Source organism: Hemibagrus wyckioides, linkage group LG07 (genome assembly GCF_019097595.1).
Source record: "Hemibagrus wyckioides isolate EC202008001 linkage group LG07, SWU_Hwy_1.0, whole genome shotgun sequence".
NCBI classification, from domain to species: domain Eukaryota; kingdom Metazoa; phylum Chordata; class Actinopteri; order Siluriformes; family Bagridae; genus Hemibagrus; species Hemibagrus wyckioides.
In genome coordinates, this window is record NC_080716.1 from 21,103,214 (window position 1) to 21,128,050 (window position 24,837).

The 24,837-nt window shown below is 39.9% G+C and overlaps 1 protein-coding gene across 1 annotated transcript; it reads right to left on the minus strand.

Annotated features, from left to right (window-relative positions):
- Positions 1–479: 479 nt before the first annotated feature.
- On the minus strand, positions 480–22,132 carry tnfsf10l (TNF superfamily member 10, like). Its single transcript, XM_058395065.1, has 5 exons — positions 21,823–22,132; positions 14,669–14,818; positions 6,814–6,850; positions 6,594–6,686; positions 480–3,243 (listed from the first exon to the last, which is right to left on the minus strand). The coding sequence occupies exons 1-5, from the start codon at positions 22,015–22,017 to the stop codon at positions 2,786–2,788; spliced, it is 933 nt and encodes a 310-aa protein (XP_058251048.1). The 5' UTR covers positions 22,018–22,132; the 3' UTR covers positions 480–2,785.
- Between the last annotated feature and the right edge of the window lie 2,705 nt (positions 22,133–24,837).

Below are 24,837 nucleotides of genomic sequence, written 5' to 3' on the forward strand. Positions count from 1 at the left end.
CTGACCACCACAAACAGATGACCTGTCCAAACGATCAGCATTAATATGGAATCGATCCCGCATCGCTCTTCTAATAACCTCCACTCTTCTGTGAAGGCTATCCACTACACGTTGGGACATGGATATGGGGATTTGTGATCATACAGCCGCTGGCACTGATGTCAGGTGAGGAGGCCTGGGGCTCAGTCAGTGTTACAGTTGAGGTTAGAAGCTCGCTTTCTGAACATGAACATGCTGGAACATGTTTAAGCCTCGCAGTTCCAGTGAATGGAAAGCATATTGCTACAGCATTAAGACATTCTGTACAACTCTGCACTTCTTACTTTGTGGCAAGAGTTTGGAGAAGGAACACATGTGGATGTGATGGTCAGGTGTCCACAAACTTTTGGCATATATTGATTGAAGAAACGGATCCTAGATAAAAGCATAAATAATAAACAAGACCCTGCACTTTTCCTTACCATGGCTCCACCCTTGTGTTTTGTTTTGGCCACAAAAAAATTCACAGGTCAAAATTCAATCCAGATAAAGTTATCGCAAAGGAAAGTATCTGCTACCTGCAGGAAATGCTCGTTTTGCTTGCTTGGCGTCTTCTCTCCTCCTGTGGATTATTCTGCTCTGCATATTTTATTTGTGTTTTATTTGAGTCAAAACTAGCGGATATATAAGCCATATGCTAACGTAAGAAGTCGGGATACCTGCTCAGTAGACGGCGTATGATAATGACAAACTATTGACTGCAGTAGTATGAGATGGGAGAACTAATTGAAAAGTGTGATTATGAAGACAGACTACTGCCATCTGCCGGTATGGAGAACTATTCACATAAGTGAGGAACGGACACGCATGCCAGCTTTCAGCTGTACTTTTGCGTTGTTTTTGTGTGCTCAACAATTAGCCTTGCCAGTGCTAGTTCCTCCGTTCTGACTTGATGTGCCACGGCCCCAAGTGTGCTGTGCTGAAGATTACTGAGATTTTGGAAGCCAGTTGTAAATCCTAGCCTAAATGTTTGAGGCTTGAGCTAGTAACATGCTGCCAAATCGTTTGTAGCACCCTGCCATAACCTCTTTTATACTGATTGTGCAGACCAAGTCCAATACTCTCGCACGCTAACACATTCAAATCAATGCAACACTGAAAGCCACTTCGGCATTTGCCTCTCCAATGACTGATACCGCGCGTTCACGCTCGCTCGAATCGATTATTCCTGTTGCACAATACGTCTCCTTGATGCATTTACTCCTTCCAAGATGTCGTCCCAGATGGAGATGATGATTTATAACGTCTAATGTGGCTCACAGCCAAGTCCTTGGGAAAGGAAACAGAAAGTGCTTGGGCTGTGCATTTCACTCCTGTGTGTATTGTGTATTGGCAGCAGTTGGTTTTAAGGCCTTGAGAATAGTGGCATTATCAGGGAAACGTCAGGCTGGAGTCCAGTCAGGAAGAAAAAAAAATTACATTGAAGTCCAACTTGGCCACTGATCAAGAATCTGGCCATTTAAATTACACGTTATTGCCTCACGCGTGCTCTGTTGTCCATCAAACGATATGTATTGGCAGAGACGTTGGCCTGCAGATTTCTCAATCTTCTGCCTGTTCAGAACCTCAGTAGGTTGGAGGTGAGATCACATCTCCTGTGTTATTCTCTCCCAATACACTGTATAAGGCAAACTTAAATAGCCACCATGTACTGTATATTTATATTTACATACATACACACACAACTGAGAAGAGAAATAGAGAGAGAGAGAGAAAGAAAGAAAGGTTACATACATGTCATTCCACCGAAAATGTTTGTGATCATGTGAATGTTGCTTTGGAGAAAACAAAGCATTAAAAGGCCACGGGTGTGACATTTAAACTGTACGACACACTGTTTGTTTAACCTTTCATACACTCTTTTTTTTTTTTTTTAATCGCAGATGTCCGAGCCGAGTGGACTGTGCTCTTGTTGAACGAGGGCGTGTTTGTGTTTGGGTGAACGAGGCGGGTCTGCTTTTAGAAAGCGGGACTTGAGTGGGAGTATATGATTTATGTGTATTTGAAAGTAAACATGTCTGTGCCTTTGATTTATTGAGTCTGACTTCTAAATGAAAGATCAACAAATCTCATCTCATGTGCCCACATTTCTGGCTTTCTGCATTAAATAAGTGCATTCTGCATTGTCTGTGTGTGTGTGTATGTGTGAGAGAGAGAGAGAGAGAGAGAGAGAGTGTGTGTATGTCCAGGTGGTGATGTCTGTTTTTAAGTCTCTATCTGTGATTGCATGCTGCTCCACTGGTTGGACTGGCCACAGAGAATTCCTGCATCTGCACAGCATACGCCTCTCCTCTTTTGCCTGGCATGCTCTTCTCTTCTTGCATCTCAATAGATTTGAAAAAATGCATTAAATACCGATGCCCAGTGGCTTGAGGCGAAAGCACAGTTTTTCTCCTCGTACATCAGACATGCGCACGATTGGCACAGATGAAGCCTCGCAAAGTTCTGGCAATCCTACTGTCTTTTTTTTTGCTACTGTTTCCAAAATCCACATCTTTGATGTGCTTTTAAAAATATACATACATTCTTCCGCCTTAAAAAAGGGGGGTCCAATCGTCTGAACCACTTCCTTCACATATATATATACATATACATATATATATATATAAAAAAAATCTCAATTTATTAAAAGAAAATAGAAACAATGCAATGTCTGAGCTGTCTCCTGGGACCACACAAGAGACAAGCAAATCCTCCCAGTGTCTCTTGGGTAATGTAACCTCGGCACAGTGTCTCTGATCCGTCCTCACAGGTCCAGCCGGAAAGCACCAAAATAGCTGGAGGAGTCCTCAGCATGCACCATCGAGGGGGAGGAGACGGAGACGAAGACCTCGTCGCCGGCGCGCAGCTCGAACAGACCTCCCTGGTAGACGGAGTGCAGGGCGTATTCAGCATCAGGAGCCCAGCACTTGGTGCCTACACCCTTCAGCAGCTGGATGGGTCTCAGGTATGATGTTTTCTTGTAGATGCACTGAACCAGCTGGTGGCTGGTGCCCTTCTGCTCGCCCTCGCTGGGAGACGGGTAGCGGAAGTAGACCTGCGCGTACAGGTAATAGCGTCCGTCCTGAGGCACGCGGAGACGCCCGTTGGCCAGTGTCATGTTGTGCAGGTGGGCGCCGAAGCTCTGGTTGGCCCAGGAGCGCACGGGGTGGCGGCACGACTGGTGCAGGTCCGCCTGCGGACTCGGATACTGAGGGCTGGCACCTGGAAGAGAGAGACACATTCAGGTGAAAACAGAAACAATCAAAGCATGTGTAGAAACTAGGCCTGGGAGACTGGGTATAATATCATCTGACCATATTAGATGAGGTTTTTACCTGACATTAAAATGAGCAGAAATACAACAGCAGAAAATCACAAATATTACAAAAATAACGCATATCACACAAATAAGATATATATTAATAGAATATTTAAAATTGGTACAATGCATACATAAAACAGCAAAACATCACAATAACACAAATATTACAAAATACACAAATATTAATAATATAGGTTTGCTTTTGCTTAAAAATACAAAAACAACAGGCAACACATGAATCTATTCACATGACAGGATACAAAACCTTATGATGCCTGACATAAGCCTGTATAAATGTTCATATGCCTCACCCAGCTCTATTTTTTCTTTCCTTTGAAGTCCATAAGAAAAAAAGAAGCTGCGTCTCACATTACAGAGAAACTGCAAAGCTTTCCTTCCTGAAAACTAGAAACTAGAAAAGTTCCTAAAGACACTGCCGACTCCTTTCAAAAAGCGCTAAATAAACATCTCTTATACGGAAGATTTGACCATATTATCAGTTACATCTGTTGTCTGTCTTACAAGACGTTTGTTACTACGGTAACGACAACATATTAGAACTAGTGGGTTAATATAAACGTGTGATTTGCTTCATGCCGTCTGAGCAGTTCAGACTTCAGCGCTGTGCTGGATCTACTTATGACTTATTCTTTCCATTAACGACCCTATAAAATGGAGTGAGGTTAAAACAGACTTGAGAGAGAGTTCTTTTACATTTCAGTAGATAATCGTGTGAATGCAGAAACATGACTCGTGTTTAAGACGCTTTTACACCATGTTGCTGAAAATCTTGCGACTTTCGGCAATGATGTAACCGTTACAGATGGATAACAGGCAGAGACTGAAGAAAACAAGTGTGTGATGTAAGGAGGACAGGACAGAGCTGAGAGCAGCAGAGTGATGAATATAGAGGATTAGTGCTTAAGAGGAAGGTATGGATCTGAAGCTGACAGAAAGCAGACGAGGAAGAGGAAGAATGTCCAGGACGATTGAGGAGTGTGGAGACTGGCCTGAGAGTAGTGTGTGTGTGTGGGAGACACAGTGGGAGGTTATCCAAACAAAACAAGCAGGATTCCTCAATAAAGATCAATAGATCACGCAAGAACAATTCCATGACTTTATATTCCAAGATTCAAAACTTTCTTAACTTCAAGCTGCCTGAGACACAGGAAGAAGTGTGCAGATGAGCAGCAGATGTCTGCATTAGCGCTTTGCTTTCATCGCCCGCTCTGTGATATAAACATTTGCAGATTTGTGGCATTTTTAGTGGTTTGAACTTAATACATGCCTGTAAGTGAGATTACTGAGATACATGCTTTATATCAACGTTTTACTGTCTGTCAACATTTTTGTTTTGAGCCGAAATCAATGCATATTTTTTGCAACCAAACAGGAAAACACTTGAGGAAGTGAAACTCCAGCTTCAACTCTTTTGCAGTTTAATTATCATGCTTGTGACTCATGGCATAGAAACACAGTCGTTTTGGCTTGCCTTGCATATGCGTGTAACACTGCTGGCTAACAAAGATCAGTTGGTTTACATGGTTATACTAATGAAACATTTATAAACTGTTTTAAACAATGAAAATTTATAAAATGTTAAACAACGCATTCAGACACTGGATGAACCCCCCCACCCTAAATGACCTTTTAAAAACTCTTTCGAAATGAAATTGTCTTTAAAAGCCTTAAAAATAAATAAATAAATGTTGAAAAGATAGAGAAATTCATGTTTTTTTATCTCATTACAGAAACATACAAAATAATAAAATAAAATAAAATAAAATAAAATAAAATAAAATAAAATAAAATAAAATAAAATAAAATAAAATAAACTCAAGAAGTATTTTGGCAGAAGTGACCAGGGAGAAGTGTAAAAACTTTTCCTCCATCTGGATCACATGGTGGGAGTATATCCGTGAAGATTTCGCAATAAAACCTTCCAATTCTGCAAATCTGGTTGTGATTTAAAAAATAGATTCTTAGCAAAAACACATTTTACTCTGTCTTCCTACAAAATAGAAAAGCTACGAAACAAATATCGCACTGTGTTTATTTTCACCTGCCTCGAACAAAATCAGTTGCTGCTACTTTTATACTGTGTACAAATCTAGTGATTGGTGCTAAATTTGTTTGAATTGTCGTAACCCCGAACCGAGCCTTCTCGGCATTGAACGCTTGTTTGCAGAACGACACTGACAGTTAAACTCTGTTTAAGCCCGAGTGTGTTGTACATTGCATTAAAATATGATGACACTTTTTCTTCCCCTCACTGAGAAAGCCTTTCAGAGGCAAATAAACAGAAGTGAATATGACTGATAGACTGTGTGAAAAAAGAAACTATACAGGATAGCACTTTATAAAGAACAGAAACAGAAAGGAAACAAAATTAAAGCAATAGAGCGAAGATTTAAACGTATCTGAAATGCAGGAGGTTGCTGTAATTATCCAGGCATTTTTCCCTTCTATTTTTCTTCACAATTTGGCCACATGTGTAACATAAAATGAGCCAAATATATCGTTACTGCTGCTAATGCTGTGACACACTCCGAGGAAAGAGCTGTCTACCCTCTTCTACATACACTAGCTCACAGAGGCCCATGATTGGCTTGTGCTGCTGTGATTGACAGACGATATTCCATCCCTTCACACACAGATGATCGGCTGCAGCTTTTCTGCTGCACTGCATGCTTTTTGGGGAAGAAAATCAAAATACAAAAATGTTGCATATGTATTTGTATCACTGTTATATAAATCTGATATCAGCATTTCACATTTCGGGACTGTTATAGTCATTTTTATAATTTATGTTTAATTTTTTTCCCTTCCTTCTATCCTTATGTCATTATGATTTATGTCACAGGCTGCTGGGAGGATTCACAGAGGAAGAATTCATTGGTGTTTCCTGCATATATTACAATAAACTCTTGAGTCTTGAATATTTGTACGTTGTACACAAACTGAAGCTTAATAGTGGATAAACGATTACTAAGAAATTCCGTAAGAACTAAAATCACAAGCTCCGCCCCATAATAAGGAGTTCTTTATATTTCAGTTAATGGGACCTAACTAACTCTGGTTTCCATTTCCTTCACTGACTGTGTGAACGTACTTCTAATACTGTAATTTCTACATTTTATTTACCCTGGAACTTGATATACAGTGGAATTAAAAAGTAGAAAAGCAAACCCTTTGCCCACTGTGACATTTACACAAAGCCTAAATCTTAGCAAAAGCAGATATGGCTCACCTTGTAGGCTGCTGAGTGTAAGGTGGGCTGAAGGTCTCTGTGTCACAAACTTCGCCCCTGTAGTGTTGTAACTGTGTGGTAGGGTTCTGGCTTCTGTGGTAGGAAAGAAAAATCAGTGCAGGAACTGACAACACAAACCCGAGCCTGAATAGAAGCCCGTCTGTGTTTAGTTTTGCATGACAGAATGAGCGTGATTAACATACAAAAATTGAATGCTCACCTTGTAATGTCTGTCTGGAGATGATGTTCTCTGTTACCTGTGACAGATGAGACATATCCCGTCAGTACAGGAAGCAAGAACATGCAACATGCAACATGGCTCATCAACATTCCTGACCGTCTTATACATCTGAGGATATTTTATCTGTTTTCTTTGTGTCTCCGTCCTGGCAGGCAGCTCCATGCAACCTAACACAGTATATTTCAGTTCGTCGAGCCTCTCCTCTTTCCCCCTAGTCACCTCCTGTCTTCTGTCTCTCACGCATTCCCTCTTACTCTGTGCAGTTTTGGTTTATCTCAAGCTTGCCAACATTACAGCTGTATTTTAGAGTTAAATATACAATAGAAATTAGATTCTTTTTGCAGCAACACATGCACAATTTGAGCACTGGCCAGCTGCACAGCCAAAACTGAGGTAATTCCTCAAGTTTTTTGGGGGGTTGTCTTGCCCAGGGGGGTGAAATTTGCAGTAACCTGTGACAGACATATTTTATACCAGTCACCCTCCAGTATCCAGTTCATTTGTCCCTGTCAGACTGACCAGGATTTGAACCAGCAACTTTCAGCATAATGGGCTTGTGTTTGAATGCCTCAAGGCCAGCCTCAACCTATGACTTCACTATGTTTTAACCCCACATGGAAACATCTGATTGAACTAATCACATGCTTAATGACTTTTTGAGTGCCTAGCTAAATAAAAAATGCTCACATTATACTTAATAATGTCCACTTACAGTCCCGAGCACAACTTTAGGAGAATTCAGGAAAAGGCACGTGTGGTTAATGTCTTGCAGGTGTCTGAAATGTAAAAGTCTGGAAAGAGGGAAGACTTTGACCTTAATGCCAAGCATAATGCTGTGAGACTATGAAACTCGCATACGTCTTCATACTGGTATCAAATGTGAAGTCTTGGTGCACAATGGTGGGAAAACAAAATGGTGTCTAGAAAAGCAACACACACACTCAAAAAAACTACTCAAGGGCTAAAGAATGTCTTCTCAAAAGTATCGGATTTCAAGAAATTACTAAGTAGCATGTTGAAGCTCAGGGAAGCAACTCCTTCATGCTGGATTAGAAACCGGTCTTGATTCTTTCTACACAGTGTATTAAAGCTGATACAGTGACAAACAAACAAAAAAATAACACTACCGTGATTAGTGTGTACCAGACATGTAAAATATTTGATCTATTTCTAACAAGCGTGTGCTCGCTAAACTGCAAAGCAATCGTTTTTCTCCTAAACTAAAGCTTATTATCAGTCTCTATTTATGGTCTGTTTCTGTTCTCTCCTGCAGATGCAGAGCTCCCCCCTTTTCCCTCAGTCTTTTTCTTCCTTTTCTCCGTCTAGCCTTCAGCATGCTGTGTGAGTGCACTATGGAGACTCTGTTGATGTTGGCGCAAAGTTGTCTCGCTATTCATCAGACATAGAAGCGCCTACGCACACGCTAAAATGACATAATCTCCTCGTGACAGCATGAGAGACAGTGGACCGAGGCACGCTCACCTCTGGAGTTCCTCTCCATCGACTTGACACCAAATCCGTCAAACACTGTTTCACACATCACACTGATTAAGACTATTTCATATTGTAATATGCTGTAAATGTATTGTAGCTGTTGAGACAAAGGTATACACAAGCTGTCTGCAGAGTAATGGAAAAGATTTAGCTGTAGCACTGCAACGTTTGGTGTTGTAATCAATTCGCTTAGCATTGTCCATGTTGAGTCTAAGTGATCTCACCCTTACCTCCCAGTCGAGTCCAAAAATCCCCAAGATGTCACTCACATCAAATCAGTTCCAGACTGGAGTCATGGAAAGGCAATAATTAATTGCAGTAGGCTGCAGTTCGATTGTTAACGAAACAAACGGAGCCGAGGGTCGAATCTTTGGTCATAGATAAGTGAGTCAGAGTCAAGTCTCAAGTATGCGGGTCAGGTATGCGAGTCCGAGTGGAGTTGGAAGTCTTAGATAATCGAATCCAAGTTATAGATAAGTGAGTCTGAAACAGGTCTAAATCTGAGTTGAGTCTCATCTCACAGACCAAGCGATTCTTAATCCAGTGTCAAGTCATACACAAGTGAGTCACAAGTTATTATATAACTGAGTCAGAGTTTCAGTTCACTAACAAAAGAGTCTGATCAGGTGTCAGGGACGGACAGTCTCAAGAAATAAAGGTCAAGTCTTAAATGTTAAATAATTGAGTCTTAATAGAGTTTTACAGAAGAGAATCTCAAGTCTCAGAGAAGCTATTAAGTGTCTTTGAGAAGCGACTAAGAGTCGAATCCTAGTGAAGTGAGCCTGAGTGGAATCTCAAGCCTTAGAATAATATAAAAGTGAGTCATAGAATAAGTGAGTACAAAGTGGCATTGCTAATCAGGCCAAAAGTTTGTGGACATCACAATCATATGTGCTTGCTCGCTGTTATATCGATCCAAATGCCTATAATGTTTACACCATTAAAACTTTCAAGGTACAAGGTACTGCCTCTCTTACTAACACTATGCGGTCACTCCAGTCCTCTTTATAATGTTTATACTCTTATTTTGGCTTATATCTGTTAATAACTATTTAATTACCCATTATATTTAATATTAGGCATCTTAAGAGCTGCTAACCCCATTTAGTTGTTTTGAACTATATAATTACTATTAATAACTATTTAATAACTCATTGTATTTGAAATATTAGGCATCTTTAAAGCTGCTAACCCCATTTAGTTGTTTTGAACTATATAATTACTATTAATAACTATTTAATAACTCATTGTATTTAATATCTTCAGAGCTGCTAACCCCATTTAGTTGTTTTGTACCACAATGACAATAAACAAGTTCATTCATTCATAAGTTCATTATAATAAGCTCCACTCTTCACGGAAGGTTTTGGAGCGTGATTATGGGGATCTGCTGATTCAGCTAGTAGAGCATTAGTGAGGTCAGATGCTGATGTCAGGTGAGGAGGTCTGATGTGCAGACTGCATCCCAGTTCATCGTGGCATCATCATGCTGGGACAGGTTTGGGCCTCTGAGTTCCAGTGAGGGAAATGGTAACAGGAAGCAAACACATTCCAACTTCGTGGCAACAGTTCGGGAAATATACAAATAAACAATAAACAAGGGGGTGTGATGGTCAGCTGTCCACAAACATTTGGCAAAACAATGTAGTGAAATAAAGGGTATTAAAATTAGATAGAGGAAGAATTATTAATGCTGAGTCTCATCCATTAAACTCATTTAAATTTTTTACATGGTAATTAAATCCTATAAAATAATTAACTAGACAAGTCCAAGCCTCCTGACCGGAGCACTACATCACTTCGCTGTGTGGGAGTGGTGTGAACTGTTGTTGTTGTTGTTGTTGTTGTTATTCTTCCGGCTGCTCCATGTTCAGGCTTGCCACAGTGGATCATCTGGCCCGTATATTTTTATCTGGCACAGGTTTTAACCCCTGATGTGAATTGAGGTTCACAAATTCTACTGTGTTGTGTTTAGTCCTTCAATTCTAATTAAATGTTTCATAATAGTCTGTGGGAATACTCGCTGTGATTTCCTCATGCAATCGGAGGTTGGAGATTACAGAACGCAGATGTCCATGTCTCTCATGTCACTCAATGTGGTCCGTTAAGATCAACATCTTAGAAGAATTTCGACTCTCAGGCATGTTTCACTTTGCCTTAAATGGAAACGCCAACCAGGCTACACATGCCTATGCATTCCTGATGGACTATTTTAGAAGATGTTCAGCAATAAATATTCTGTGTCAAATGAATGACTGTTGCTAAGTAGCCGTGTAATAAGTGGATTAATATCAACAAAATAAACAAGACCTTTGTGTTCTCTAACACGTTGTGATCGTCCCCATCTGCCTGTAGGTGATCCCATGCCTGTTATATTACAGACAGGTATTTATTCAGTCCATAAAAGAACATTAATTGTGTCGGATGCTGAGATATGTAAAGTCTTTGAAATCTGCAATACCTGAGTTTATGCTCGTCTGACTTAGTCAGGGAAGTGAGAGAGGAAACAGAGATAATTGGTGTGCAGAGAAAACAGCTGTTTTGTAAACTGTGAGATGCTGATGGACGAGGTCAGGAATAGGAACTATAAAATGTGCCTCAACACTAACAATAAACAAACTCGACGCAAAACCTTTGACCGCAAAGCGTGCAAAATGGACAGAGGTGCTGGGGAGTATTTTCTCTAAACACACACACACACACACACACACAGAAAAAGACACTGTGGAGAAAACTATTTAGCTTCTTCTCTGCCTGAGCTCAGCAGATAATCTAATTCCTTAATATCTGTGAGAGACTGGGGTTAGGGAGTCAATTTTATTTTCTAGATGACTTTCTCCACTGTGCATTCTTAAGGCGAGGCATTAATAAGTAACAGTGGCTGTGCTTCAGGAAGAGTGCGACTGAGTTAACCATAAATCTCAAATGGTCAGACTTTGCGCTGTGGAATGCAGCAGCAGATTTGAGACTGATAACGGTGCTGATTAAATGAAATGAAAACATCAATGCATTAAAACAAACCTGATTTTCTTTCTCATGCACATGTATATGTGTGTTGGTACACTGTGTGTTTTTGTATTGTGTTTGTGGGTCAGTGCAGTTTGGCATTCTTGGCTGCAGGATGAAGTCGACCCAAAACGGCGTCCCGCTCTGCTGCCCTTGAGCAGAGACCTCGTTGTTGCTCTGATACACACTTTTTCTGACTTTCCGATCTCGTTTCCCTCGCCTCTTCTGTGCTCGTTCCTTCCCTGCACACACCAGCCCCTTCACTTGACTTTTTGACACGTAATGCTGGTGTTAAAGACATGACAGTTTGCCTTCGGCCTTGGCTGTACACAAAACTGTCATGGCGGCTTCCAAACATTTTAAAGCTGCCTTTAAATCTCGCTCTGCCTCTCTCTCTCGGTCGCTGTAGTGGGTTAGTGAAATCTGACTCTAAGTAGAACCAGCTTTGAGCGCTTCGAGAACATTTTTGGCAGGAGGCGAGCCCTCGCGTACTCCACAGTGCAGCAACACGAGAGCGCCAGCCGGCCCCGGCTCCATCACCTTATTAACTTCTCTTTTTTTTCTTCACTGGCTTTTTGTGTTTCTTTCTAACTATTTTTTTGTCCCTTTTTCCCAAATGTCTCTCACTCACAGCCCCATTGCACATTCTCTATCTCAAAATCCGTCTGTTTTACATCTTCTTTAAAAGGAAAGTGAGAAAATAACGCCTGCAGCCGAGTGCAAAAGTTTGTATACCCTTAGGATAAATGAACTTCTTTTTAACCAAAGAGGACTTTAGTGTGTTATGTTTTACAGATGTTCTTTTATGATCACAAATATCAGAAATGGTCATGTAGTGTACATTAAGATGTCAATAGTAAGTTAAGTCAGAGGTTTGCATCCACTTATACCTTCTTTAGGTCAAGTCTGACAAAACGTCTTTCTAGAGAGCCTTCTTTTTTGATTCATTTTTCCTCATGTTTTGGAAGATGTTTTATCTTATAAACCCTCTTTTTTTTTTACTACTCTTATCTTGTTGTATATAAACAATATTATTTCATCAGAAAATCAAGGGGGATGCAAACTTTTGCACTCAAGTGTATTATCTTTCTGGACGCATTCACATACTTTTGTTTATTTTAGTATAAACACTTATTTTCCGAGTTTCTGGTAGCATCCCAAAGTTGATTATTTTCCAATAATAACCCTTTCTAAAGTGTTTTATTCCTCTTATACCATAGCAAGTTGCCAATAATTACAAATTTGAATCATCATAGAGCAACATTAAAATCCATTTACAGTTATATTTAATGAGATTCAAGAGTCTATAACAGTGCTGTGGTATAGACTGAAGGGTCGTAACTGGACCTTAATAGCCTTTATTACAATGCATTCCACTGGGGGAAGAAAAAACTCCAGAAGAGATACAGTTTACGAATTTTATTTTACTTTTTAATATCCTGAATTCGATTTTACTTTTATGATTTTCCCTTGCAGCTGAACATCGCTTCAAACATTCACACAGGGACTTTCTTTCTTTTTTCTTCTTGGTTCAGAATTTCTCCATGTTTGAAGAATTACTGCTTCCTCTATGATTTAATGAGTCATTAGTCTGAATCAAAGATGGACGTGGGACCAGGATGAAGGGACAAAAAGTCCCATTGAGCAACCAGTGGGAAATGGAGCCTGGATTTAGGGATTTTCTGAGGGCTTTGTCAGACTCCTCCTCCGCTCCTGCTTGCTCAGGTACACTCAGTGTTCATGATATTAACTGGCACAGGAAGACTGATTTTATCACCAGTCTCGGCCCAGTGCGTTGTGATGCATTTACGACTGCTTGTTTTGTATTGCTTGTCGGTGTGAAGGGTTAAACAGAAAGCCTCTCTCTGTATTAGGGCTGAGCAGCAGAGCTTTGTTTTGGCTTTAGATCAAAGTTGAGCACAGGACACAATAATTGTAGCAGTAACAAAAGGCCTGGGCAGACGGTGTGCATACAAGTGTTCAAGGGGCGTTACAACAATCTCACACTCTGCTATAAGCAATAATGTAAAAGTGGGACTGGGATTTTTTTTTTCTTGTTTCAATCCATTAGTAATAACTACCACGTGTGCTGGCATTCTCAACATTCTGAAGGTCTATACTTAATAAACATTCCTCTCTCTCTCTCTCTCTCTTTTTCAATGCCCTAGTTGTTTCTCTCCTGCTCAGTTGTTTTGTTTCTCTTTCTCTGTTTCCTTCTCCTCCCTCTCTCTCATTCCTATTGCTTGCTGGACCTGTTTCTTTCTTTTTTTATCTAAGCCTAAATCTCACTTGCTAACTCTTGTAGGCACGCAAGAAAAATAGAGTAATGCATATCCATATATCCATATATATGCATTGGATCTTGCATCAAGGACATATATGTGTCCTCGTGAAGTCTTTTTTTTTTTTTTTTCTTTTTTCCAGTTGCTGACCCCTAAGTCGATCTGGGTATTCTTTTGGGAGCCATAATTGCGTCCACATCTCTCTGAAAATGGCACATGTGTTTTGAATTAAGTGCCAAATGCCTCAGTCTCGCAGCACCAATAAATTGTTTGCAGCCTCACTCAATTAGTAGTGAAAGATTTGACAGAGCGGGAGGGGGTGACATGCGTCATAAAGTCTGTAAGTGTGGAGAAATGGAGGTGCTGGACTAGAATAAACAAAAGAAATTGATTCAAACCCTGCTTATTTGGTGCTAATGATATCTAAAGGAATATCTAAATATCTGATATCTAAATTTACAGACAAAACACACACCTGTGCTTAGACGTGTATGTGTGCAGTTAGACATCCTTCATCATTTAAAGATGCTAAATGACAAAAACTTGCTTTGTGTCCATTTCTACAGGACAGAACATGAAATCACTGAACACAGGATTAACCAGATGTTCCAGTGGAAATCCAAGAAGTTCCCTTCGAGCTGGGACTGGAAGTGAAGTGGTTCATGAATAGGGCACACTGGTGACTCACTTGGCATATCGCTGAGAAACTCAGTCACAAGCATAAAATGCCTTAAAGCAATTAACGAGTCATGCATCCAGATTTTTATGCAGTAAGAAATGACTGACTTGCTTTGACACATTTATGGCAGCAGTAATGAAGAGCTTAACTAGAACCCGCCTACTGGTTTTTGCCACTGAGTCCAAACACTAGAGTGAAACGTATTATTTAAAAAGTGCTGATCTGAACGTTGTGGAAAAAAAAAAGAGAAAAAGTCAGCGTAATAAAGCCGCCTGTCGATAAACAGTCCTGGCGACAATCAGCACGCATCGCGCTTCACGGGTTGCGTAATGGAGCTCTTGTGCTTCTTAACCAGTTCCAGATGTAAACTCACCTTAGAGATGTAGGCCTTGATGCCTTCAGCCAGCTTGAAGCAGGATTCTCCTAAGAGCTGGGCCAGATCCTCGGAAACATCCCGGTTTTTATCCAGGGCATTGAGCAATCTCAGACATCGCAGCTCTTCTGTTACTCCTTGGTTCTTCACCTGTCAATGTGTCAATCACAGGAAGGATTCAGTGATCAAGCTGAGTTTCTTGTACATTGTCGAAGACAATTCTATAAACCTTCACCCTCCAATGCATCACTCTCACAGCTCAGAGATCTATTATTTTATTTAGTCTCATCAACAAGTCATTTATTAAGTCTTATCAACACCTCACTCTCTATCTACACCTGGAAATATCTTCACCTTTTATCGTTAAATCAAGTCAAGAAGCTTTTATTTCAGCCATATATAGAGTACATGTATTAGAGTACACAGCTACAGAAATAAGTTCACTAGACCGTACTACATAAGTGTACACTGCAAGACAGACAGTACAATACACTACAATGGATTTCATTTTATTTATGGACGCAAACTTTAAAGGACATTTAATAGCAGAAAAGATGTAGGTGATCCATGCATCATTTTGTTTTTGTTTAAAATCAAACTTTGTCACATACGCAATCATACACAGTACGACACGCAGTGAAATGCCTTTTACAGCTGTCCTTGTTATAAAACTCGTCAGATAGAAACAGTAAAAAATGGAATAAAGATGAAATAGAATAATAAGCAATTGCAATAAAGTGGAACTGGCACACAATAAATTAAATGATCTGTACAGGGAAAAATAAACTAAGAAAATAATACAGAATAAGACAGGATATGAATACAATATGTGGATATGAATATGAATATATTGTTGTTATAAAGTGCAGCATAAAAAGTAATGGGCAAAAAGATTTTGCATTGGGAGTGCAAAGATGTGCAGCTGAGTTGAGAGTACTGCCCACTCGTTTTTATGCGTTTCATATCCGATCTATGATCTTATTTAGATTTATAGAGACATGCACCAAGAGAAATCAGTGGTACAATGTGTGCTTGGCTAAAGGGACACTATAACCCACTCAGATTGCTTTGTTCTCCGCTGTCACTGAATCTAACCCAATAAATTCTGAACAACAATCAAAGAACAATCCGAACAAGACTCCGGGGACGGTTAACAAGGGAGCAGTCTGAAACCCAGGACACGATTTGTGGTCAGTCTGAACACAAGTCTTGACCTTTTCTGTAAGGACGTGCTAGAGCAAATCGAGTGAGGACATGTTCAACTCAGTGACCATGTGCCAGCTGAAGAGCTGTTACATCCTTAAAGGGGGGGGTTTAAATGATCTCGCTCGGAGGCAGGTCCTTTTTCTCCTTTTCTCTTTATCCACATTCACAAATCTAGGAAGGAGGTCTGCATGCAATTTGAAGCCTAGAATCAGAAATTGCTCAGCGTCACGGTTGGCGTTTGCTCTTAATGATTCTTCAGCAGTTGCCTCCAGAGCATGACGGAGAGGCCATGCGGGGTGAAGGGGTCTTTTTTTTTTTAGAACCAATGATGTTACACAAATCAGGCAGTGTGAATCAAGCAGCTAATGAGGGGGCTTTAGCCCCGCGGCATGTAGGGCAGAGCTGATCCGAGGCCAGTTTTATGGGTCATGTTGTGATTTTTTAGGCTGGGATTTAAGAGTAAAACAGACCCTCAATTAAAAACAAACTGTTTTTGGTTTGCGCTGTGAAAGGCAACCTCAAAGCTTTCCAGGAAATCAGCCTCCTTTTTCATGCGCTAGAGCAGTTTTTTATTCAGCTACATGTATAGATTTAAAACCGTGTCTGTGAAGAGCCGAGCATGCTGACGTCTTAAAAAAAAAAAAGAAAGAAAAGAAGACCTTTGTGGTTTTCTAGTAATGCCTACAGTTATGATTTGTGGATTTTTGGTAGAACTGTTAACTTTTTTTCCAGGTTCAAGCCAAACTGCTGGAGCCACTTTAATATTTTACTGTCTACTTGACAAATACACCCTGGTTGTACAAGTTCATGCTTGCTTGAAAAAAAAGAGAAGAAATCCAACAAGTAGTAGCAGGACAACAATCGTTGAACTTATATGTGTGTACTGGTATCTGACAGCACTGTCCAAGGTGTGGTTTATTATTGTGTGTCAGTAATTTGCGGCATGCCTGTGCCTTTAGAGCGAGCAAAACAAGTTGCATCAGAACTACACAGGGAGTCGTGCTTCCTTAATCGAAACTGTGCGTCGGGATCCGTAACCGCATGTAATGTATAGCATGTACTGCTAGTAAAATATACTTTATAATATACATATAACGTGCTATAAAATCAGTAGCAGTACCATGCTGGTTGTAGGGATGCAAGTGTGGGGTCCAGAAAGGGTGAGTGAGGATTTCTGATCCCAGAGAGAGTAGCAGGAAATGAGGAACAATGCTCTAGTGTTACTCCTGGTGTGTGGAGCCGGGGGAAGAGTGGAGTGGACCTGCCACTGCTGAACTTTATGCTTCACTCAACATATCGCTACTTTTTGGGGAAGGATTAAAAAGAGAAACCAGTCATGTAACTTAAAGCCATTCCTGGATCTCTCTCACTCTCTCTCTCTCTCTCTCTCTCTCTCTCTCTCTCTCTCAATTTGTTTCCTTTTCCTCTCAGTCATACTGTCTCTTTGTCAGTGTATGAATATTTTCTGTTGTTGATTTTTTTCCCCCTAATTCCCCCTGTGATGTCAGAAGGAAACAGAACGACTCATCTTTTTTTTCTTTCTTTTTTTTTCATTTTTTGTCTTCTCTGTTCCAGCTCGTCTGCTTGGCCTCAGCTTTGGGAAACTCAGCCTGGGGGAGAGCAGGTTGTCTGGACAGGCAGGACGAATGCACTCAGAAATCAATCTTATTATTATTTATTTTTTATATTTAGCTATTCATAACCCAGCTTATTTACTTGAAGATAAAAAAACAACAACTTTTGAAGCCCTTTCTTCTACCGTGAGCGAAACTAAGTGTGAATAGTAATCATTAATAATCATCTATAAAGGATAATGACTATTGCTTAATAGTTCTATAATAAGTAATTGTACTCTGTAAAGGATATTAACTGAATCATTATTATTTTCAATTGGTTGTCATTCAAATAAAGTCTCATACTCCTGAAGCCTTGAAGTGCAAGATGTAAACAAGTGACTCAATAACTTGCTGTTTCAACATAATAACATGTTATTGCAAGGTATTATATCTTTATTACTCATCGCTTCGACCTATATTCATTTCTTTGACCTAGACTTTATAAAACACCCCACAAATCTCTCAGTATTGACTTGTAGATTATAAATGATTTGTTATGCTGCTCCAGAGATTGTAAGCAAGCCAGATGTTGCTCATGTGATATAAACATCTACTTCTAATATATACCAATAAAGAGATTTAAATGTGTTCACATACGTTACGTCAAATTCAACCTGTCAAAATCACTGTCACGGACGATGTAAGTGTTAGCAGTCGAAGTAACAAGTCAAGATGAGAGATGAACTCAAAATATTGACACAGCACTTAAACGTATTTCACAACTTGTGGTTCAGGGCTTTTATATAATACGACTAGAAAGCCTTCCGGGTAGAGATTTTTCCTTTCATCCCTGTGTTTCTCAGAAATCACTGCACAATAAGGAGTGGCTGCTGATAAGCCTCTGAGGTGTAGTGAGTGTTTAAGTTTTGCTTCCCTGTAAATCCTCCAGTGAAATTGATTCAATGTTCCAGCTATGCAGCTCCATAACACTAGATCTCACACCTGAGTGCACAGACACAAAGGCAATCAAGAAACACAGAAAGCCAATGAGAGAGAGGGAAAAAAAAAAGAATCACCGCATGTTGCTACAGGAAACCATCCGTTTACGCTTAATCTGCTTTCTTTTTCCTATTCTCATTGGCTCGTAAATCTCTTAAATGGCCAGTGGGAAACGGGCCCCTTTGAGACGTCATTGTAAGGCGATTTCAAAGAAATGGTGTTCATTCGAATGACTTGCAACTCTGTTGCTTTCTGCTCCGTCCGTCTGTCTACAGCTCGGGTTCATCACAGAGAGTGCTTGCGGCATGCTAACTACAGGCCTGACGGTGGAATCAGGCCGAAATCCTGCAGCCAAAACCACCCAATAATCTCCTATTAAGGCAGTGGAGCGCTCAAAAGAGGCGGCAATTAAGTTTTTTAATTTATACTAAAATCACTCCAGACACAAGAAGATCTTAGACAGAGTAACAAACACATTTAAATCTTAATGTGTTGCGTGTTTGGTCTGGAAAAATGCAGCCTGTCCAGCCTTCCTGCCTTTATCGCCTCTAAACATGTTTCAAAAGGGACGGTATGTGAGATGTGACGGTAAAATGTAGTCTCTCTTCCTGAAGTATTATTTCCAGTACGAGCGAGAGCTTAGAGAAGCGAGAAGAACCTGCTGTGCGTGATGGGGCTCTCTAATGGGCCCTAATGAAGAGATAGCATCTATCTGTTCGTGTAGCGCTGCAGTGACCCGGAGGTCCGTTTAACGGCTGGGTCTTATTATTTTGCCAATATTGTTCTTACGAGTTGTGATAACTTGAGCCTGAGTGGAGATGTTTACATGCTTCTAGGACAACAGTGCTGGTAGATTGTCCCATCTGGCCGCTACGCTGTGTGTGAGCACGGGATATTTACATTAGCTCTAAAGACCTTTCATTAAGTTGCAGCTGGTCCACATGAGGAACAAAAGAAAAACTTAAATAGCGTAAATGTTTACTTTTGGTTACTGAGATGAAAGTTGGAGCTAGGATTGGTACAGGCATAGCATTAATTACTGATTAGTCGTATTAATGCATTAATCAGTGGACTGTCTTCACATGAGTAGTAATACAAAGTGTGTGTTTAAAAGTGCATGTTTTGTAACCCCTCTCTATTATTTGCTTAGAAGTCCGATTATTTTTCACTTAAGTAAACATCACTCACATGGAATGTGTATTTTTTTACATAGGAGTAAATTAACTTGTGTTAATTAAAGGGATAAAAAAAACTGGAAAGCACTGTATACTCCAGCTAAAGAACAGCTTCAGATCCGCATCAATATTCATACTTTATCTGTAGGCACAGTGTTGTGTTTTATTTTCGACTCTGTGAAACAGTTTAGATTAAATCTTGTGTCTCATTGGGAAACATCCAGGCCCTGCTTGGGGCTAGCTAACTTGGCGTAACATGAATCCACAAAGAAAGGCAGCCAAATTTAGCTGCATAAGGACTGTTCTGCATGAAACCCCAAAGTTCAGACTGACACAGAAGAGCAAGTAGAAAAGAAAGAAAGAACAATAAACGGGACATTGGAAGGCGTAAGATTTTTTCAGGGATTTTGGCAATAGAAGCTGTCACCAAAGTGTTCGACGGAGTCGGGGGGAAAAATTAAACACCAGTTGCAGGAGATAGTTTTACAGCAACGTTTTGTCATTGTTGGTGAAGTTTTCTCTCACAGAGCACCTGGAGTTGAGTGATGTGGTATGACGAAAGCCTCCAGTGGGTGCTGACTAAAGAAAAAAACCCCAGCAACATGTGGAAGTGGGCGCACCAGTCATACTCAGCGGCAAACTGGCTTAGTCACGGACTCGGTCGAGGGCCATGACGTACCTAAAAGCAGACTGACTCCATTCTGGCACGCACCTTTGCATTGGACAGCAGGAAGTAGACAGAAATAGGTCAGCGTTTGGTTCAGTGCAGTGTCAGCTCTGTAACCTTATGTGAGGGTCTTTCCCTTTGGTCTTCTTCTACTGTTTACTGTCACTGTGTCTGATCTCTTTTTCCTTTGAAAGTGTCTGATCTCTTATTTCTCTGTTTCACTGAACATGATGGAACATGATGAATCAGCTTAAAATATATTCACAATCTTTCCTTGTCTTGTAAAGGTGAAACCAGACATTTGTGAAGGATCTGAGTAATCAAACATCTAGAAGTCCTAAGTGAACTCTATCTGAATATGGCTTATTATCATGTGATGGTGAAGACAACAGTGATGAGACACATCACTTCATGACCTAAACCAAAACAGTCCTTGGTGTAGCCTCAGTTGCTTACAGCAGTTTTCTCCCAAACCACAATGTCTATTTTCAAAAAAGAATTATTGCTATCTCCTGGCAAAACAGGGAAAAGTCCCTTTTGATCAAAAAAACAGCACAAAACAACCACGGCCCTGAATCTAACAAAACAATGCCGTAGTTCTTACTTTACATCACAAAAGTGCAGCTCTACAAACGACAAAGACAGTTACAGATCTGAGCTTTTACAAATGTTCGAAAGTATCCAGTGAACAGATTTACAGCGTTCCTCAAGGGTTCATGCTTCAACTGTCTGGAGTCTTTCTTTGGCAGATTCACAAAAAAGGAAGCAAGAGGAAGCATTTGTATCAGTTCTGCTGTATCATATGGGGTTTTTGGTTTTGTGTGAAAAGCATGCACGGTGAAACGTACGTGCTCCAGTGAAAGATGAGCCATCAAAAGTTTCCCCTCTGTCTAAATGTGATGGTAATCAGAAAGAGATCCTAAAATAATTTTGTGTCTTATGACGTAATAGCTGCATTATTATCTTCTTATTTCCTTCTAGAAAACTGTACTAAACTGTAACTTTCCTTGTTGCTGGGTTTTATACCATCAAGAGTATATATTTTATACTTTTTTTTATACATACAGCTTTTAAATGAATTATTATCCATTTATGTACCTTATCTCTCTCTCTAACTCTCTCTCTCTCTCTCTCTCAATATATATATATATATATATATATATATATATATTTTTTTTTTTTTTAAGGAAGAAGATTCCACTGCATTGATATAGTCAGGTACAGTTTAGTACACTTTTTGTGACAGGGCAAGACTGATAAAAGCTAGGCTTAATAAATACTTTATGAAAACTTAACATTAGTCTTAATAAATAGCTTACAAAATGTATATGCAAGTATAAACATGCAAGTATTACCACTCTCGAGGTAAAGTGGAAAATGACTTTAAATACAAATAATCAGTATTATAAAGGGTGTAGAAAATGAAAGTCTGCACAGGTTTGGATGTCAGTAAGACTCCAGTAAGACCAGTTGCGCGCACTCTGACTAAAACAACTTATTTCAGACTTGTAAAAAAAAAGGTTGTGCGAGTCTTTAAAGCAGTGCTCTCACCTGGGACAGGGACATGTTCAGGTAGAGGAAGAGTCCTGTGGTGGAGGCGATCTGCAGCACCACCACCACAATCACCACCATGGCGAGCCACAGCTTGGACGGAGACTCTCTGCGGCCATTCGCCGGCACCATCATGTAGGTAGTGGACTCGCTGCTGACCGAGCGGAAGTAGTCCTGGTTGGGCTGAGTGGCCATGGCATTCCTGGGCTCGTATGACAACCGGGCGAAACTAGGCGTGTGTGTGAACAAGCTCAGAGAGCTCGGTGTGTGGTGTAGGAGGACCAGGCTGAGACTTTCTCCGGGTTTCTTGGAGAGCGAAGGGAGGCAGGGCGAGTCTGAACCGGGGCCGTGTCCTAAATCACTCCCTCCTCCTTACATATGCGCACTGCCAATGGTGTCAAAGACGCTTTGTGTTAACTACTTAGTGCACTAAAGTGTCCAAAATATGGAGGTATTTGGGAGCAAGGCTAAACTTTGTAAACTAATGATGAGGATGTATGTGTTTAACCCCTTTGTTGTTGTTTGTATCTATACACCCGTTAGAAAAGGGTTTCACAAACTTTGTTTTATAAAACTTTTCCTCAAATGTTTTTTTTTTTTTGCTTTTCATTATGATTATAGACCTAAGTATTCCCCTGTGAACTTTTCCACATTTTGTAATATTAAAATGGACTTAACTGGAGTTAGATGTCATGATTGTACCCAAAATTGCCCCAGGCTTTTAACATGGAGCTGAGAATTCTATATAGTAAACAAACAAACAACAAGAACAAAAAGCGTTAATAAAGTTATAAGCACAATGATTCACCCCCACTGCTGTGAGAGCCCTATGTTTGGGATATATTTTATAGTGTTTTATAGTTTATAAAGTTATTATAGTTAAAACCTGATTAGTTTTTTTCCCCCCTCAATCAAACCCGGGTCTTTCCGGAGCAGGTATTCAAATCACGTGACCTTTAATTGCGCGCACACGGGTGCATACCACTTATCTAATCACGTGACCATCACAACTTTTACTCCCCCCCTCCCATACTATGGGCATTTGTTTGACTTATGCAATCACAATTAGATCCATTTCAGCTCCAGTCTGTAACATTACAAAGTAATGTGGAAATGTTAATGGGAGTGATTACTTATGCAAACTTATCACATTACAGATTAATTTTCTGAACATAGTCAAACTATTAAATGTATTGAGCACAACCCCAGTAATTAGACCCTTATTGGTGCTACAATATGAACCATGGATTAAGGAAAAAAGGAAGGAATAAGTAAAGGAAGTCCCTGAATATAGTGTTATATTTATATCCCAGAGGACCTGTTAATACATTACATATTTGATAATGCTTGGGTAGCCTGTTGTGTTGCCAAGAAAAAAAAAGAGTAAAAATAGACAAGTTTTACTTCTCTTCGAATAACTTAATAAATAATCTCTATCTCTGCACAGATAAAGGTTAAAGCTTATAGTCCAACTGTAGATACTTTTCCTAATTCATGATAAACTCTCTGTGGAGGAACCATGAAGCTTCCTCTGTCTTATCTTCACACTGCAAATATCAGTCTGCTCCATGTCTCTGTCAGAACTGGAGAGAAAACAGCTGCACACAAGCATCATGGACCGGGTTGGGAAAGTTTTTGGCAATGTACCAAACTATACGCAATCGCACTAAGTAAAAGGTCAACATAGCACTGATGGCTTAAATAAAAAATGCATAGCTACCAGAGTAAATAGTAGAGTGGTATGATTATGTTAAAAAGACTGCATTATCATCACACAAGGAAAGGAGTCGACCAAGGTTATCCTACCTCAGGGGTGTCGAACCTGCGGCTCTTTGGCTGTTCCTCGGCGTCAATTTAATCTATCCACATGTTCTGTGTTTAGAATCATGATTATCTATTTATTGTTCCGTTCCAGAATTTGGTTAGAGTAAGTTTTAAATAAATAGAAGTGCATTTAAATGCAACTGCTACTAAATAGTTTGTTGCTTTAGTCATGGAAAGTTAGATAATTGCCAAACAGTATAAACACAGAAAGTGACTTTCAAAGGACCAATGTCAGCAGGTGTAAAGAGCCCACTATGCTATGCTATGCCCACTAGTTATGATCTGTTAGTAATGCATGCAACTGTAAAGAAATAATCAGGTGAAAAAAATTAATATGACATGGTAGCAACCAACACAAGCTCTCTACATTCCAAAGAAAAATGGCTATATCCATCCATCCATTTTCTGAACTGATTATCCTTCACAGGGTTGAAGCGAACCTGGAGGCTGTACCAGGGCACAAGGTGAAAGACACCCTGGATGGATGGGATGGCGCAATCGCGCACACACACTCATACACCCATTCACACACTACAGCCAGTTTAGAGATGCTAATCAACATACAACACAGGAGGAAGGAAACAGAAGTAACCAGAGGAAACCATCAAAGCACAGGGAGATTATGTAGACTCCATGCACACTGGGTGGAGGTTGAAATCGAAGCCCTGGAGGTGTCAGGCAAACCTGCTAACAACTAAGCCACCATGCCCACTTAAGCAGATGATGACGTTCCCAAATATATTAAAAAATATATATTATATAAATCTAAATATAATTTATATTTACCCTGCAAATTTACAAATAGTTCATTTAATAATGGAAATTGGTAGCTATAATGTTACTTGAAAACAATGACAGAAAGATCAGCGCAAGGAGTTAAGGATAAGATCTGGAGTAAGATAAACTTCTTTCAACACATTAGCATTTAGTTTCACTTTAACAAAAAAAACCCCACCAAATATGTCTTTGCACTGAGGTCAACAGGAAGACTGAGAAATGACATTTTCCATCTGTTTATTCATTTGATATTAAAATGGTGCAATAATCAAAGCCCAGGCAGATGAGTTCACATGGAAAATACACACGACAGCTACTCGTATGACCATTCCTATTGAAAAATAGCACCAAAATACTATAAAATTTGTCTTTATTTCAGATGTGTACATTGAATTGAGTAACATTAAACAATTA